Source organism: Limanda limanda, chromosome 2 (genome assembly GCF_963576545.1).
Source record: "Limanda limanda chromosome 2, fLimLim1.1, whole genome shotgun sequence".
NCBI classification, from domain to species: domain Eukaryota; kingdom Metazoa; phylum Chordata; class Actinopteri; order Pleuronectiformes; family Pleuronectidae; genus Limanda; species Limanda limanda.
Genome location: NC_083637.1, coordinates 18,167,423 through 18,186,006, shown reverse-complemented (window position 1 = coordinate 18,186,006; position 18,584 = coordinate 18,167,423). Strand labels below are relative to the sequence as shown.

Below are 18,584 nucleotides of genomic sequence, written 5' to 3'. Positions count from 1 at the left end.
GTAACCTGTATAAGTGGTATTAATGTCTGAGGTTGATCACTGTCAGTCAAAAAATGATATATCATATTTTGTTTGTGTATAAAACAGTTTAATGAACTCCAGTATGTACATATCAAATGTACAAAATATTCACTCACTCCGTTTAATGTCATAGCCCTTATTATATACAATCCCAGACCATCTTGAGAACCATTATTTTTTAAATAGGATACATACAGGATATAGCTAACATATCACAATATAGACCAATCAAACAATTTGTACAACATACCAATATCACCATGTAAAAATAAAACAGCAAATGCATGTTAAAATATTAATCTGTATTTAATCATATTATATTAAAGTCTGTGAGAAGCAGGTACCAGTGTAGCATGAGGTTACAGTACAGTACAGTTTGAGACTTACAGCTCAGGGCTGGGGTTGCTTTCTATCCCAGTTTGATCAATTAACAATTTCAAGTTGTGACAGGAACTAATGAGAGAGCATTGATTTGCTTCTTCACCCCCCCTGAACACCGCCTTCTCAACTGAGAGTGAAAGGACCCCAGCCCGGACGAAGTTGAGGTCAGGCGTGTGTGCTTTTCTACGTTTGGTAATGAGAAAAAGCCCCAACTGCCCCACATGGGTGAATGTTTCAATTTGTTGCATCCCACTGACCTCAATCCACCACTTCACTGATCAATAAATAAACTTCTGTCACTTCTTTGCAGTTTTCAACCATCACTAAAATCACAGCTAATGACAAGGGTTTGACTCCACTCCTGTGTACTAATACTTGTCTCCGGGGAGGGGATCTTCCCCCTGGTGCTTGTAGCAAGATTTTGGCATCATTTCTTTTAAAAAGTCTGAATTGGCACTTCTACTTCTTTCTGTTTTAATCAGTACACACACAATGTTAACAGATGTCACACTCCACGCATACACAACACACACACAAATGTCAAAGACAAAAGTTAGAGTTTCATAGAACGTTGATCACATATCAATCCTCCTCTGGGGAAGTGCCAGAAGCTGAAGGTAACACTGAACCTAGACTTTCCTTCAAAGATAAATTCATAATCACTTATGACGGCTGCTATAATCTATATATTCCATGATCTCTCTACACTGTGAAACTTAAAGAGGTTTCTGCAAGGATTCTTTATTCAAGAGCAACAGTTTGGGAGCAGCTTATTGATTTCACATCTAGATTTTGTCATGCTTTCACTCAAAACCCTACGCTTGCTCAGATTTTTTTGGGCAACAAGTCTGTCAAATTTCTTTAACCAATAAAATGCCAGGGCGTAGTGTTGACAAATGAAATAGTCCCGCCCTCGTTGCGACTGTGTTAGCTTTACTTTTTGGAGAGTCCTGTAAAGGTTACTTTAATGCACTCCCGCCCTCCATGGCTTTATTGCTACACCAGGAGTAGAAGGAAAAACCATGACACCTGGAGAAGGAGTCATGGTTTCTCACGTACACAGTAGTAGTGTGGGAGCGCGAGTAGAAGAGCTGAAGATTTAGCGCAGAAAATCTGTCCAATCAACAAAATATCTGAGTATAAGTGCACAAGCTGAGCAGATCCAAGCACAAGCAGCGGCTACTTGAGTGCAAGCGCAGGGTTTTGAGTGAAAGTGTTGCAAAATCTGAACATGAAATCAATAAGTTCTGCTTTTAAACTAAAAGACCACACTCTTTAATAAAGGGTAGGGGAAAAAAACATACATCTCCTTATTAGTGACCTCATGTGTTATTAGCTGCTTGTAATGATGACAAATCAAAGCCTAAACTCTCATAGTACCTCATTCTTTCTTTACTAAGGAAGAGGGCACAGGCAGATAACAGGATGTTTTGAAACTTGTTTTGTCTGAAGACAGTTGTTGCTGCCGTTAACCTGCACAAGAGGCAACTGTGCAGAAATACTTTCATTACGCCGATGTCGCCAGCAGGCACTGTTGGATTGAGGAGGAGGAGGCAGAGGAAGTTAAGCCATGGGGAAGGGGCCGTTCCTGCTTGTTCTTGTTGTGTTAGATCCGAGGCTTCTCCTGTGTCAGCATAGTGTTGTCAGCAAACGTCCCCCAACGGCTGATACTCTTGAGCTGAGCATCCAACACAGATGAGGAAAAAGAGCAGGTGGAGGTAAACTTGGCGATGGTAAGGCTTAGCCTCAGATGTGGCAGCTGGGATGAAAAATATATGATGACAGAGAGGCCTGCAGCAAGTCGGAATCCCTGCATCAGAGTAGTGGACGTAGAGGTGAGGTGGCGGTTCAACAACTCCGATCACCCCACGATGAAGCAAGTACCAGGGGTGAGGTGAATCCCCCAGCTGGGCGGTCAGACCTCTACTGATAGAGTAGTAAAGGGGGATACAGTGTCTCATCTGCCTCTAATAGTGAAGTCACGGCGGCGGTGGCAGTCGCACATCCAGCAAGCTGTAGGCGAAAATGTTCCAAAAGACGGCGCAAAGAACAAACAGGGTGTAGACGCAGAAAAAGATCCAAAACAGGGACTGTTCCTGGAGCCGCTGCTCGTAGTTCTGCAGGACCACCACGCCCAGTGTCAGGCCGACCACCACCCCTCCCAGGTGTGCTACAAAGCTGGGGTTGGGGCAGGGAGGAAAGGCCGGCGGGTAGAACCGCAACCACACCGCCCGACCAAACTCGACACTCACTGTGAGCAGAGGGGAGAGAGAAAAATGTCAGTCAGCTGTGAATATATATGTTAGTCCTGTCCTATATTTACAAATTTAATTAAACAGTAATTTCTTTGAGGCGGAAGAATTAGTGCTGCTACATATCACCATACAAATCCTTTAAGTTGAGGTGAAAGTGACGTGTGGAGAAACTATTGAGACTTACTGCACACCAGAGCCATTGCCATCCGGAACAGCTTAAACTGACACTTCATTCCCGACCAGTTCTACAACGAGAGAGAGAGAGAGAAAGGACGGAGTATTCAGGAGGACATTTTCAACTTCTCATGATAAAGAGCAAACTGTGCAAGAAGGTCAAGTCCTCCTTCGACACACCCATGCTGACACGGCACGACAAGAGATCTCTGTCTCATTCACATGAAATTTGCAAACCCCAGAGACGCTGCGACCCTCAATCTGTTACTACTTGGTTTTCATAATATGATTCCAGATGAAAGGAGGAAGATGTGCTCCTCCATCCTGACCCAAAGGATGTTATGGATGATTTGCCAAGTGTGTGTGTGTGTGTGTGTGTGTGTGTGTGTGTGTGTGTGTGTGTGTGTGTGTTCACCCACAGAGGAAGAGGAGACCAATCACCACAGGCACAGATCTCAAAGGAGAACAAAGAGCAGTGGGATGGGATTTCCTCTCCTGCTGTCACTAAAAAATGTGCACACCATCCTACACTTTTCTGATCTTTGCAGGGAAAGGAAAACAAATAATCAATGGTGATGGCGAGGAATGTTTGGCATCTGTAGATAGAGAGGCACCTGCCCGGCCCCAGAACAGACTGCTCTGATGATACTGCAATGGTCTGCAGTGACAGGACAACTGAGTGATGTGATAATCAGCACACACCCACGCACGCACGCACACACACATGCAAGCTGGTCCTCTGAGGACACTTGTTGACATAATGCATTCCCTAGGTCAGAGTTGGGGAACCTTTCCCCATCATGGGCCATTTCTATGATGGCGAAGCAGCTCACTCCCTATCACAACTACAAAAGCACAACTCTCTAAATCTGAGGAATGTCTATTTGAAGAGGAAGAACACAACTTTACCTTTTACCTAATCCTTTGTGGGTGGGTGGCTCCCTTCTGTTGTGGCTTTTTTAGTTGTGTTATCACTTTTGCAATCATTTTGCGACTTTTATATTCAAGTTTTCCATTAATGTATATGTGTGAGACATCTTGGCGACATACATTTCAGTTTTTATAACATCCTTCAGAGATCATGTGTATCACACTCACCCTTCTGATGCTGAAGCTGGAATTGCTTGTCTATAGCCAGGTGTCTGATGTCACATGATATTGATGATGCTACTCTTTCGTTTCATCGCAGGCCAGACAATACAACATTTCCTGTGGTGTCCTTCAGTGATTTTTAATGTCTTGTGCCACATCATCAATCTTCACTGCAACTATTCTTTGAGACAAACTGAGGCCTAGGAACAGTTTTGAACAGATACAAAGGCTAAAACTTACCATTACAACATTAGCCAAGTGTGCTGAGACCAGTGCGTACACTCCCCCAGATGACCCGACCACTGGAGCCGTCATATCTGTGACGGACACCGCCAATGATCCTGTAGTGATTAGGAAAGTCATAAGTCAGTACAGTTATTATTTTTATTCATAAACAACTGTATTAAAGCTAACCCTATACATTAATGTATTATCCACAGCATAAATATCCATCCCCTGAAGTGAAATAGCAATAAACTTCTCTTGGAAAGTACCGTTGTCAAACAATAAATTATGACGTTCCAACAATATGGTAGTTGCGACGTCAATGTAAAGAAAGAGTCAATGTTTGTTTACAGGAGACAATATATGTATTTTCAGCCACTTGGAGGCAGCAGAATCAAGTTTTTACCACAAGGCTGTTATTTCACCCAAAATTATTTGGCAAACTTGTTAGCCAGCAGTCGTTTGTGTACAAGAGCAATATTACCTTATATTTGGAAATAAAAATATCCCAAAACAAACATGAGCCTTTTTTGGCAAACATGCAGTGCTCTAGGTGAGGTGTAATGTTCCACGTGGTATGTTGGCTGGGTGACAGTGTGGCAGTTTGACAGTAGGCCAAAAAAATGTTGCCATCGAAAATTTAAATGGTGGGGCATATTTAACAAAACCTTTTCGAATAACCTACAAAATTCCGCCTCTTAGTAAATCAGTTTTTGGTGCCGTCCAACTCCTGAGGGAAATATCAGGCTCCTTCGCAACAAAACAAGGTTCTATCTTCAAAAGCTAAACTTTCCTGCCGGCACTTTGGCGCTGAGTGACTGACTTATTTGAGATTTTCATCAGTGAGAACAGCTGCCTGCAGGTGAAAACCATGCTTTGCGAGTGGGGATGAGCTGAAAGATCTACAGAGCAGGAGAACCTCAGGGTCAGGTGATCATCCTCTGTGGGTTTTTGTGTTTGCTGTACCCATTTAGTCTTCTACTATAGAAACTTAGGAAAAAGAAATCTGGACATCTGTCATCCACGCCAACTAGGCACACAATCCCAGACCTTGTGGTGAGAACGTTTCCTCGACTAGATGTGATTTGCTCGTTCTGGCACAGTGCCATATATTTTGTATGGCATAAAGATTTTGTTTTGCTGCTTGCTATTTAATGTGGGTATATTATAAACAGGTTTTCATGAATAGAGGCTTGCTCTTACTGTACCAGCACATGCTGTGATTATATGTAAAACAAATGCATTCACACAACACAACACCCCCCCCCCCACCCCCCCCCCTTCGGGTTGCCACAAGCAGGGAATTGCTGTCTCTGGGACCTTGGTACCAATTCATCACACACATAAAAGAACCAATCATGCGCTGAAAAGTTTAAATACGAGGACATTCAGAGGCAGCGTCCCCAGCAGAAATGTGTTCTCCCTGCAGTCTTTGTACAAGAACCAGAATAAAAGAAAAGGCAGATAGAGAAATCCTTAGTTTGACTATTCAATTAACACAAACTCGCTCCTGATCTCGCTCTCTGTGTTGCTCCTTTTCTTTCTGTTTCTTTCTCACTCTCTACATACACTCACTCGACTCTGCTATTTTCCATCTTGTCCTATATTTTAGAGTATTATATATACTATTATATATATCCTTTAAAGACAGTGCTGAGTCCCCCCTACTCTAACCATATCCATCACCACTAAATGTCTAACCCCAACCCTAACCCTAAAAGTAAGTCTTGACTCTCAAACAGACCCTAAGGACTGTGCATAAAGGACGTTACGCAATATGGTCCTTTCAAAAATATCATGACATAAACAAACACACAGACACACATTAATGAACTGGACCTTGTAAATAACTGCTCGACAAAACTCAAGGTCCACTTACCAGCCAGAGCTTTTGAAAGCATTGTATGATCAACGCCTTTCAACCTTGTGATCCAGTGGAAAGCTCCGCAGAGTCTAAATAGCTTTAAGTGAATGTGGATTCAAATTTGATTTGTCAAACTACTGTAAATATTTATATAAACAGTTTAGTATTAATATCAATCTATTTTTGTCATTACATAATAAAGTTTTTTTTTTAAATCCCAGATCCTTGCAACAGTAATTCAGGGGCCAGGACTGCATGACAGAAAACAAAAATAAATATTTAAAAAATAAATGGGCCCACTGACTGAAGAACCCCATGCAGATATTTAATCCTGTGTGCTTTCTGGTAAACTTGCCAAGCTCAGCCCTCATAGCTCCAAAAACTAAGCTTCAAAGATGCTCCGCTCACATTAAGCTTCATTCCACCCGGCTACACGTAGTCTCTCTCTGTCTGTCTCTTCCTCTAATTACAGACACACGGGTATATCACATTGTAGGCATACTGTATATAATTACAGCAGACAGAAAGAGCTCCGAGGTGTATAGATATCAAATCACCATAAGGTGGGATAATAGGATAAATCATGTTAGCTCGATCATAATGTGATGCACATCGGCACACACACACACACCGACACACCAACACACCGACACACACACACCGACACACACACACACATACAAACACACACTCTCTCTCTCTCAGAATTCCCTTGATGCCCATGTCCTCACAATGGCCTCATTCTTAATTTGAGAAAAGATATGAGATACTGTATGCATGTGAACAATAATACCATTACACTGAAAACACAGAATATTAAATATGTGATAATATTGTATACAGATTTGCCTTAACTGACCATCCATCAATCTATTATCACGTCAGAGTTTCCAATTGAGCTGAACGGCATATTTTTGGACTGTGGGAGGAAGCCTGAGTATGGAGAACCCCCACGTATATGCAGGTCCCAGTCGGTTGAACCCAGAACCTTCTAGTCGTGAGTTGACAATGCCAACCACTGCACCACCATGCCGCTCCATTAATTGACCAGTTAATGAGGCAGCATATTTACCCAAGATTGGGAGAAACGTGGAGAGAAATATTGCAAGTTCCTTTTGTTCAGCCACTGTGTTTAAAAGAGGAATGGGGGAAAAAGGCTGGGTGGTCCCGAGGGACTTCAGTGATGGGGAGAGAAAGCTTTTCCGCATTTTTACATCTGCGTTCATCAAACAGGCCGCATCATCTACAGCAGCTGCACCACCTTGTAGCATCGAGACGCAGGAGAGAAGGCTTCAGTGATTTATTTACAGAGTTTTCAAATCCATCCAGTGTTTGCCATGTTTGATGAGCCTTCAGGCTGCACTGAAATCATTCAAAATGATCACGGATAACCCCTGCTGTGTTTCAGGTCAGTGCATTTTCAGAAGAGTGTGCGATTGAAAGTGAAATAAAAGGTCATTTTTAAAAAAGCAAATAACATTTAGCACCAAATAGGAGTGTCCTCTTTTTCTTCCTAATGTTTGGTCTTTGCAGGAGTGTGAACCATAATGACAGCACACTTAAGTTCTGTAATAACAGCATCTGACTCTCCGGGTCATCAAACACGGTGCAGGCGTCTAAGCAGCTCGGTGATAAGATAACACACACAAACAGACAAACACATTCTGAATTCTGTGTTCTTCTCTCAAATTGGTGTTGGAAACTTGATTCATACAAGAATCAAGTTTCTTTTCCTTTATGAACCATCTGTCAGTCAGCATTACGATACGACGTGCACACGGCACAATAACAACCCGAAATGGCAGCCATTAATTTAGAAAACATTTTGAAATCAACCATCTATTTTAAATGTAATTGTAAACCATGCACAAAGATTTACCCCCGATGGTTACACCCTTTTAATGGACGGTACAGTATAATGCTTCCTTCCTCTATACACACACATAGACACACACGCTGAAACACTTGATTTAAGGTATCTCCACCTTCGTCGGTCCTGTGCTTAGGAAGTGTGTCTCGGCAGAGTGACCTCCATCCCTGTAATTAACTTGGTTTAATAACATTATTTTAGTGTCTGTGTGTGTATCTGTGTGTGTGTCTGTGTGCTAAACAAACACTCACCAGACAAGGACACAGTCGCTCATAGTTCCTCATCAGGCCCCAGGAGGATAGGATGGAATTTTATTTAGCTTTGCTGCTTTTCCAAGCTTCAAAGAATGAACATGTTGAGTCGACTAAATCTACAAAGTCATTAAAGTGGTGTTTTATGTGTGTGCCGCTCTGCCAGAGCCACTCACAACCCCCAACAGCCCTCATCTGTCAATAGTTGAGGGTTTCACTTGTGATTTGTGGGATTCTCTGCTTCTATGTTGTTTTCTTTAGTGTCTGTGTCTGTTTCTCTGCTTAAGTCTGTGGTTGTGCACTTGTTCTTGTCTGCAGCAGAGTCTGTCCTGTGCTCTTTGTACAGGCAGAGCCCAGTTTTATTGTTTCTGCTGTCCGGAGGAGAGAATACCGCTGTGTTTACATGCAAGTCCATTGTGTCCATTAAAGTGTCTGTTGGCCCTGGAGGGTCATCGACCTCTCTCTGAGTCATTACTCGACCCTGAACTCTGCCTCGACCCCTGTATGTGCCAGCTGAGCCCTCCTCTGTTCACTTATTGCTTGTTGTGTTTCTTCGCACCCTCCCCCTGTGTCATTACATAGTAGATGCAAAGTGGTTGTAACTGTAAAAAGGTAAGATATTATCTATGAAATTGTCCACTGAATATCCTGAATATTTGTTTTCCTGCTTTCTCATTTGTACGTTGAAACAATTTGCCAGTGAATGTTAAATTTGGTTTAGACTGATTCCAGTGACCAAAGCAAAAATGAATAAATCATAGTCAAACACAAAGAACCCAAACATCACAGCCAAAACAACCACAGGGTTCTTCCTTTCTTCCAATGGGGGTCGATATCTAATTAAAACAGCAGACTGTGTGAGTGTGCGTGTGTATGAATGTGTGTGTGTGTGTGTGTGTGGGTGTTAGCTGGTCTGTGTGCGTACATTAGTGTGTGATTTATGGCACGTTTCCTCCTCAATTCACTGTGAGGTTAATGCTATAGGCCACCACATCTGGTATCCCCAGGGTGTTTGTCACTGACCCATGTTACACACACACACACACACACACACACACACACACACACACACACACACACACACACACACACACACACACACACACACACACACACACACACACACACACACACACACACAAAGTGATGAAGAAGAGAATGTGAAGAGAGAGAAATGGACAATAATTTACATAATTATTAATCAAATCCTACAAGCTGCAAATCATATCTTGCAATACCATTGGCATTACCATTCATTCTGCCAGTAAAAAAGCACACACACACACACACACACACACACACACACACACACACACACACACACACACACACACACAAACACAGTACACTTATTCTGCCACAAGGTATCCCACTCTTTCAGTGGCACTGTCATCTCAAAAGCTTTCCCAGTATTTCCCCTCCAGATATCTTTAAGTGAATCCAAAAGTGTCAGCCTTGGGGGAAAAAATGAAATGAAAAGAAAAGAAAGAAAAATCCAACCAACCCCGCAGGTGAATGGCTTTGTTTGTGTCTGTTAGTGTGTCCTGAGAAACACAGCTCATGATGACACACACACAAAGAGAAACGCAGGTTCACTGTCTCAGCTGAGCAAGGCTGAGACTGCACCAGTGCCTCAGGTTGATAGAGAAGTCGGAAGAGAGTGGGGGACATTTTGTTGTAAGCTGCGTGTCTTTCATTTGCAGTTGCACCTCCTCTCGTCTCCTCTCTCCTTCTCTCCCAACTTTCTCATATCCTGGTTCCCCTCTCCAACCCCTCTCAGACTTATTAAACTGTATGAGTTCATCTTCCCTCCTGGTCTTTTCTCATTCTTCATCCCTGCATCACCCCCCTCACTTTAAATGTCATTATTACTGTGTGTTTGTGTGAATATGTTGCTCGGATTTTGCTCCATTTGAGATCCCACTTGTTTCTCTCTGCTATTGTTCATGGCCATAGGGGGATGTGAGTGCTTTGATGGGGGACTGACAACCCCCTACACTCCTCCACATCGGGAACTAAGAGGGAAACACAAGGCCATCTGTCACACAGACACACACACACTCAATTTTTGAATTAAATGAAGTTAAAGTTAGAGCAAGTCTCAAGGAAATTAATGTAAGTCAAGTTATGTGCTATTAAGTCAGGGGGAGACAACAGTGTGTGCGTGCGTGCGTGCGTGTGTGTGTGTGTGTGTGCGTGTGTGCGTGCGTGCGTGCGTGCGTGTGTGTGTGTGTGTGTGTGTGTGTGTGTGTGTGTGTGTGTGTGTGTGTGTGCGTGCGTGCTTGCGTTTGTAGGTGTGTTTGTGTGTGTGTTTGTGTGTGTGAGAGACCACGCACTCACCTGCCAGCACACCACACACGTAGACCAGTCCGATCCTCAGGGCCCCGTGGACCATTTCTAATGGGACTCCCACCAGCAGCTGCATGGCCATGTTGAGGCTTAGGTGTTCAATGCTGTAAAATGCACACACACAAAGCAAATATTACTACAAATAACTGCAAATAAAAATGTACAAAGCAATTAAATAACTTAAAAACTAAAATAAAAAAAAAAAATGATATCGCCACCTGATAAATCGTTCATGTGTTAATTTATTTTTCAAAACATCACCTTACTGTTCCCTCTATATTTATGCTTGTTCCCACAAGTGTGCGTGCTCACACACACACACTCACAAACACACCTACACACATGCACACAAAGAACATCTGCTCCTTCATCATCAACCGCGCTGTCTAGACCATCATTGCTAGTCATCATCCCTCTAGTGTACTCAAACATTATATAAGAACACAGACAGAGACACACGCTGAACACACACACACACACACACACACACACACACACACACACACACACACACACAGCACAGCACTGCACAGCACAGCACAGCACAGCACAGCACAGTAAAAATATAAAATCCATGCGTATCGGCTGCACATTTATCCAAATCCGCTAACGGCTTATGTTTCAGTGTGATGACTATAAGCAAGGGATAGCTTGTTCACGCACACACACCCTGTGCCCTTCATGGCTCGAAAAGTCCTTCCAGCCAAACCTCAGTCAGCAGCTCAGACACTTTCGGGTGTCACAGCACAAACCAAAAGAACAGCAGCTAGCATAATCCGGCCTCCCTGTCTCTCCCTCTCACAGTCTCTTCCTCTCTCAGTCTCGATCATCGACTCTCACTCACTACAACCACTTCCCTCTGTCTGAATTATACTGACATCCCATGCTGTGCTGAGGAAGAGACGACAGAAAGAAAGAGAGCTCGAGGGAGAGATGAGACGTTTCGAGGAGTCTCCGTTTTCATCCTTCCGACAGTTTTGAGTGAACCGTTGTGTCCTGATGATGCTTTGCGAACAAAACAACAACAAACAGCTTCGGCAATCCCCAAAACTGACAGGCACGCATACACTAACACACATCGAATTCTCCCGACACGGACAGGGAAAAACATGACAAGGCCAATGATCTATTTCGGTAGAAACGACTCACCCACCTAAACTACAATGTCGATATGGTGGATTGTTCCAGTGATCAGACAGACAATGGGGCGTATTGATCGGCTGTGAAAGGCCCGTCCACACGCACAAGGACGACACCGCTCCAGATAACAGCGGCTATCTATTACCGTACTGCTAATGAGGCTATGAGGGATGGTGTCCATTGTCAGGCAGATCTGTGGATACCCATGAGAGGGTCTATTGTGTCTCCATGACCATGGCAAGAGTATTGTTTAATCCTATCTTTAACTAGAGCAGGACTTTGATTCAGTTTGCTGAATTCATGTGATTAACTCATTGAAACGTCTCGTATCCACCTTTAAAAAAGAAAAACGTATGAAGCCTTTTTTAGATGGTCAATGTCAACACTCGCAGATTGTAATGAAAGAGCCCAGGTCACAGTATGTAATAAAGGCTGTGCTGGAAGTATGGATGCATTAGATGTGGAGGAAAGATGAATGGTTGATGAGGGGAGGGCTGAGGTGCAGATGTGTCTGAGAGGCCGTGAGAATGAGATTGAATGAGAAGAGGATGAAGGGATGAGGGAAGAAGGGAAAGGAGGATGAGGGACTGTGGGTAGGGATGAGCAGAAGGAGGGACGAGGTAGAAGAGTGAATGGATGAAGGGAGCGGGTGGGATGAGACACACAGAGCGTGATGTGTTGAACTGGTATGCCCACTATAGGATTGACAGGTGTGGCTGAGGCGGGGTCCTGCTCCTCAACCTAAGTTAACCTAATTTATTGCTTATTATTGTTAGACAAACCCTTCATAATTAAGCGCCCTTGGGTCTCTTGAAAAGCTCCATATAAATTCAAGCTATTATTATTTTTAGAATGAAGACAAACTGCAAAGAAATATTTTCCTGCTGCTGCTTGCTTTTCAGTCCTGGTTTAATTCTGCACAAAGTTAATCTTCCTTATGTTTTCACACTTCCAACACACACATTGTTTGTGTGTGTGTGTGTGTGTGTGTGTGTGTGTGTGTGTGTGTGTGTGTGTGTGTGTGTGTGTGTGTGTGTGTGTGTGTGTGTGTGTGTGTGTGTGTGTGTGTGTGTGAGAGAGAGAGAGTCGAGGCAAGTGAGAAAACAGAGAGCGAGATTCTGCTTACATAATGCTGCTCTGCTGAGGGATGCTTGGGACCAGTGTGTACACTCTGTCTTAGTGTTGAGAATTGGGTAGGATCAGTGCTGCTGAGCTGTTGACAGGATTACATGGTTTGTGGATGTGCGTGCGTGCGTGCGCGTTCGGGGTGTGAGAGAGAGCGAGAGAGAGAGAAAGCGAGAGGTGTCAGAAAGTCCAAAAAGTGTCTCTTTTAATGTTGTGAGCAATGATTCTGTCATGAAGAAGGGGTGCACACAGCGTTATTCCTCTTCTTTCGTTCAGGGTCATTTCACTGTGGCACCAATGTTTTCTCACTCTTCTGTGAATTACAGGCAAATAAGGAGTGAGAAAAAAATGGCAAACTAATTTTTACACTTACCTGAATCTTAACATCAACACTGTGCTGTACTGCAATGGGCAGGTGTAATTTCTCAACTCATTTTTTGGCACTCAATGCTCATCACTTTCACTCTGCAGGGATTTGTTGTTAAGATCTGCATACAGATGTGTCTGTATATGTCTTAGTGCACCGCAAGTTACTTCAGCTGTAATATGATCAAAGGTTGTTTGATTTTCAGTTTCTACTGAAATTGGACTGATATAAATAGCCGTAACATGAAGTCAGAAAAAACAACCGAATGCATTCAAAAGCCATTTCTAGGATAGTCATAGTTCATGAGTCACTCAGTATTCAGAATTAATGCATGACATGAATCGAGGTAAGGTGAAGGTTGAGTTCATATCAATACTGTATTATCCTGCATATAGTGTATTCATATTTATATATATTTATATTTTTTAGCCTACTCAAAGTGTATTCATCGTCCTATATCTTACAATTCCTGTTAATACTGTTATATTCCATATATATTTCTACTGTACAGATCCTATTTATTACAATTTCACTTTAATATGCACAATACTCTGCATTATATGCACAATACTCTGCAATATATGCACAATACTCTGCACTTTACTGCCTTTTTTTTGCACTCCTGGTTAGACGCTAAACTGCATTTCGTTGCATATGTACTTGTACTGTGCAATGACAATAAAGTTGAATCTAATCTAATCTAATCTAAAAAGTGCCACTTTTACACTCAAGTTGTGTTTCAATTAAACAAACACAGCAATCAGACAGAGTTGATGAGGCAGGTTCAAAAATCATGTATGAGACCAACCTAAGCATTTTAGTGGGTTAACAAAAAAATACAATGAACATCTGACGGTAGATAAAGAAAGTAATGCTTCCCACAAACAATGGTGGGCCCTCTTAAAATTCAGTATCCTGGCTTTGAATAATCAACAGTACACACTGTCAAGAGTTGTCAGAAAGTGAGTCTACACATAACAAACTGTACATTTCTCTTTTCACAGCCACTTCCCCTGAGAGCCTAAATCATTTCACCATGTTCCTGTGACATCAATGCATGTTAATCATCCCATCGCCCTCCTTTTATCCCTCCATTCACCCATTCTGTAGTTTATCTTTCCACCACACACTGTCATCCCTGGGGCTGCCATCTCTGCCAAGAAAGTCATAATTAAATTACCTTTTTATTAGTACTCACTATTGCCTGAGACTACATTTACCCAGAAGGGTAATTAAACCTGGATGACCTGGACTGAACTGATAATAAAATAAGACAATGGGGAGGAGAGGAGAGGAGAGGAGAGGAGAGGTTTCTTTAGAGAGTCGAGTTGGGAAAATAAACGATCCCCAACCTCATATGTGACAGCAGCATTACAGTGAATACACATTACACCAATGATCCAATAATAACAGCTTGTTTGAAAATGTGATACTTTAAGAGTCCCTCAGGATTATATGCCCCTTGTTTTTTGACAGAAACTTAATTTATCAAATATTATATTGCCAAATGCAACCTAAGACTCAAATAAACTCCTTAGAAAAATGCCCGCCACAACCCCATCTCCTATTTCTTAGCTTCATTCTCCCACTTTCAATCATTTAATTTGCTCAGTGTATTTGCACAATATATATTTCGGCTGATGAATTTAGCATGTTTACATGAACGTCGCCAAACCCCGTTCAAAGGTCTGGTAGTTCTATCAAACTTAGCTCTATAAATATCTAGATTAAAAAGGAACAAATAATCAAATACTCTTTTTCAACAACCAAATCTGAACCTGAACCACCACAGATACAGAACCTGAATCTGTATATCATCAATAGTAATATTATCCCTGTGGATCAGTTCATGTCACATAAAGCAAGGAAATTCGAACATTTTAATATTAGAAGGTGACAGCGTTACACAGGCATTCTGCAACCCTGTAGGGTAAAAGTGAGGAAAGTTCACAATAAGAAATACAGTTGTGAGGCGATAACTCACCCAGTGTGCATGAAGCTGTAGCTGAGGTACCTCCAGGCCTGGGCTCGTAGCTGGGGGTGGTAGGGTAAGGGGCTCTTTAGGAATGACGGGCTGGACACCTGCAGGACCAAGCGTTCCAGCTGGAGCCCGTAGTACATGAACACGGCTACCTGGGAGAGTGCAGAGGGATGAACAGGAAGTGAGTGAATTCAGGACGCATAAAATATATACACTCAACAGGAGATTGAGGAATTGATATTTCTACTTTCTGCAGATGACTGAAATATATCAGAAAGTTTCTGTTATTGATATTATTACTAATTCAAAAAATCCAAAACTTTTTTTTATATTTTGAAACATATTGACATTAGTTAGCTGCCTCCTCTGTCCTTACTTCTGCTGTTACATCACTTTGTCTCTTGTTGTAAATGCATTAATTGTTTAGTAGAATAACCGAAAAAATCTTTGAAGTAAAAGTGCAATAATCAGATCATGTAGGACTGTTTCAATCAATCACAATTCACCTCAGCGATGGTGATCGCCAGAATGAGCAGCGGCGGGGGGCAGTAGGTGTAGCTGTCAAAGTACCACTTGCGGTCGACCTCACGCGGCAGCGTCTCGTAGGCGACGTGTCGGACCAGCCGCTGCGAGAGCCCCAGGCCAACCTCATCCCTGAGACTGCAGCCTTTCAGCTGCCTGCTCCCCTGCAGGATGGCCCGCCGGAAACTGTTGGAGCGCTTGTTACTCATCTGGAGATAGGAGGAAGGGAGAGAGTGAAGTGATGAATAGGATGCAAAGGAGGTATGGAGAGGGAGTGGGTGAGGAGAAAGAGGGAGGCAAAGAGAGGACTCAGTCAAGAGGAGAAGTGGGTGGGAGACGGGTCAGAGATTTTTACTATCTCTTATGTATTCATTTTTATTATCACATTTCCATCTGTTTTTTTTACATTAATCTTTCTGTTGATCTGCATTTTTTTTAACACATGAACAATTCAAGATAATGATGGAATGCATATTCATGAACCATTCAGTGTACAAGTCGAGCCTCAACACTCTGAGCACAGGCCACACACATCGATCATCCTCCCTGAAAGCCCCCTCCCGCCTCGCCATGGCAACAGAATGCCTGCATCATCACCTAGCAACCAACAAACTCTTCTCTTTATCCCTTTCTGTGAGTGAAGAGTTCATTTCCCAACACATATTTGTTCTTTTGTGATCACAAGTGCTTCATGAATCCAAATCTTTGCATCACAGATCTTATCTTTATAAATCTGACCACATGATTCTTCTGTTCAAAGACACTTTCTATTTTGAGTCACTGCAATTATTTTCCAACCACAGGAATCACATTTTTCAAACAATAGCGTCACATTTTGAAACTCCTCACACACTCACAAACTCAAATGATCGCTAGAAACACATTTGAATCTCGTAGATGTCCAACACAAGCGTTTTTCATCCACCCTGTAGAAAAATTGTCAAAAAGCTTTCACTTTTCACTTTATTCTCGGATATTCCATAAACCAAGCAACTAATCAGTAAGTCATAGCTACTGCACTACTACACAGCAACCTATAGCGACAAAACACATGCACACAAATCATCTGTTTAGCATAAAAGGCACACAAACACACAATGTGTCTCATTTTTCATTGGACCTCCCATTCCCCCCACTCTCACACACACTGTATAAATAAAGGCAAGCATAAATGAGGGGATCTACCCTGATACAGGAATAACATGGAAGAATAAGTCATAACCTATAGACATATATGTTTAGATCAATTAAAATGTAGAGTCCGAGACAAACAGAAAACCTTCTTTTCGAAGCTGTTGGACAGGTTGTGTTTTATCGCAGCTGGAAGAGTCTCGGCTTTCTGCCTAAATCACTGCTGCCTCCAAGCTTTGTGGCTTTATTGCACTTGCTGTTTTATTTTATAAGACTGTCCATGACGATGCAAAGACTCCTGTTCCTCTTTTCTCTCCTACATCCTGAATCTCTTTTTCTGCTGTGTTTATATAGTGCTCCATAACTCAATTCTACTGTTGTGTTTGTGCCTCTAGGATTGTGTCACATGGCGGATGTTATATTTAAGGACATAGGGATGTAATAATGTTTTCAGCGAGGGCAGAGATTTGTCCAAATTAGGAGAAATGTAGCGTTATTGTAGCGGAGTTATTGGCAATAAAGTACATTTAAAAAGTGGTTGGATGCTATTGCAACTTTTAAAAGCTATACAACTTTAAATTGCCTCAAATGTTAAATGTGTAATGAAGATTGGATTGATGTTTGTTCCAGTATTCTCACAGACGTCTCGGAACCCTGACAAACATCTTGAGAAGTCATAGCTTTCAGATTCATGTTTAATTCAGAAGAAAAGACAAAAACAATAGTGGCGTGAGGACAGATGTAAAATCTGAACATCAATAAATTCTCTGTACGAGCAGTTGGCTGATGTGTCTGCTGGCACAGCGTAATGAGACTTTTAGTGTCTCTGCAGGGATCGCTGTTCGGAGATAAACTTCAGAATAAAGGCAATTATTTCAGCCTTTATGTCAGCCACAGAGAACTGTGGGAAAATGATTACGGGTTACCATGGCCACTTCCATAGTAAAAGCAAATACACACTCACATACACACATAAAGACCTCCCCCAGGCTACCATGCTCCATAACGACAGTGAATTCTTTGTGTGAAGTGACTGCAATTCCTCTCCTCTTTGTATGACACAAGAGAAAGAATGACGTTCGGTCTGTTTACCCAATGGCCAGAGGAGAAGGGAGAGGAGGGAAGGTGATAAATCGATGTTCGGCCAACAGGGAGATTATTGCACCGGAAAACACAGTCAGATGAGAGGGACGGTAGTGAGAGAAAGACTTAGGTGGAAAGATAAGGAGACAAACTGAAGAAAGAAGAGGAAGAGGACCAAGTGAGGAAAGAAGAAAGCGTGGGAGCAGCTTGTTATCACAAAACCTTACGTTGTCAAAAAGATGTGGAAACGTAAACTGTGATTTTTGAAAACCACATAAAAAAACGTTTGAACGAGTCTTATTAATCTGCTGCAATAACAGCATCCACTCTTCTGGGTTCAAGTTTCCTGCCAACTTGGCGGCAGGGATTTCCTCACATTTAGATTGGAAAGCAGCCCTGTTTCAAAAAAGACGTGCAGGTTGATGCCATATGGCGATTCCATATTTTCTGTGTACGTCAGTCCACTGCTTTTTTGTTCTTTATGGACCTCTGTGCATGAGGAAACTATCATGTCTCCTATAATACACTCACAAAAAGGTCGCAGCACAGTGCCTAACATACTGTATCCAAACATTAAGATTTACCCAAAATAAAACTAATTACTTATTAAAAAACCAAGGAGTCACACCATAGACAAGAAAATGATACACAAATAGAAATAACTGTATCAGGCCCTACCCTAAAATAAGAGAGTGCAAGTGCTGGTGTGAGCACTGGCACCAATCCATCATGATCACTCCTCAATATCATCCT

The 18,584-nt window shown here is 42.3% G+C and overlaps 1 protein-coding gene across 3 annotated transcripts in view; it reads right to left on the bottom strand.

The window, feature by feature from the left end:
* Nucleotides 1–2,381: 2,381 nt before the first annotated feature.
* rhbdl3 (rhomboid, veinlet-like 3 (Drosophila)) overlaps nt 2,382–18,584 on the bottom strand; it is a 70,446-nt gene continuing 54,243 nt past the window's right edge. For 2 of the 3 annotated variants that reach the window (XM_061095456.1, XM_061095464.1), the window contains exons 4-9: nt 15,602–15,826; nt 15,099–15,247; nt 10,474–10,586; nt 4,164–4,264; nt 2,842–2,902; nt 2,382–2,653 (exon numbers count right to left, since the gene is read on the bottom strand). In XM_061095456.1, coding sequence (XP_060951439.1) covers nt 2,382–2,653; nt 2,842–2,902; nt 4,164–4,264; nt 10,474–10,586; nt 15,099–15,247; nt 15,602–15,826 — 921 coding nt within the window. Of the gene's footprint in view, nt 2,654–2,841; nt 2,903–4,163; nt 4,265–10,473; nt 10,587–15,098; nt 15,248–15,601; nt 15,852–18,584 lie in introns of all 3 variants that reach the window. The other variant, XM_061095449.1, reaches the window with a different exon arrangement.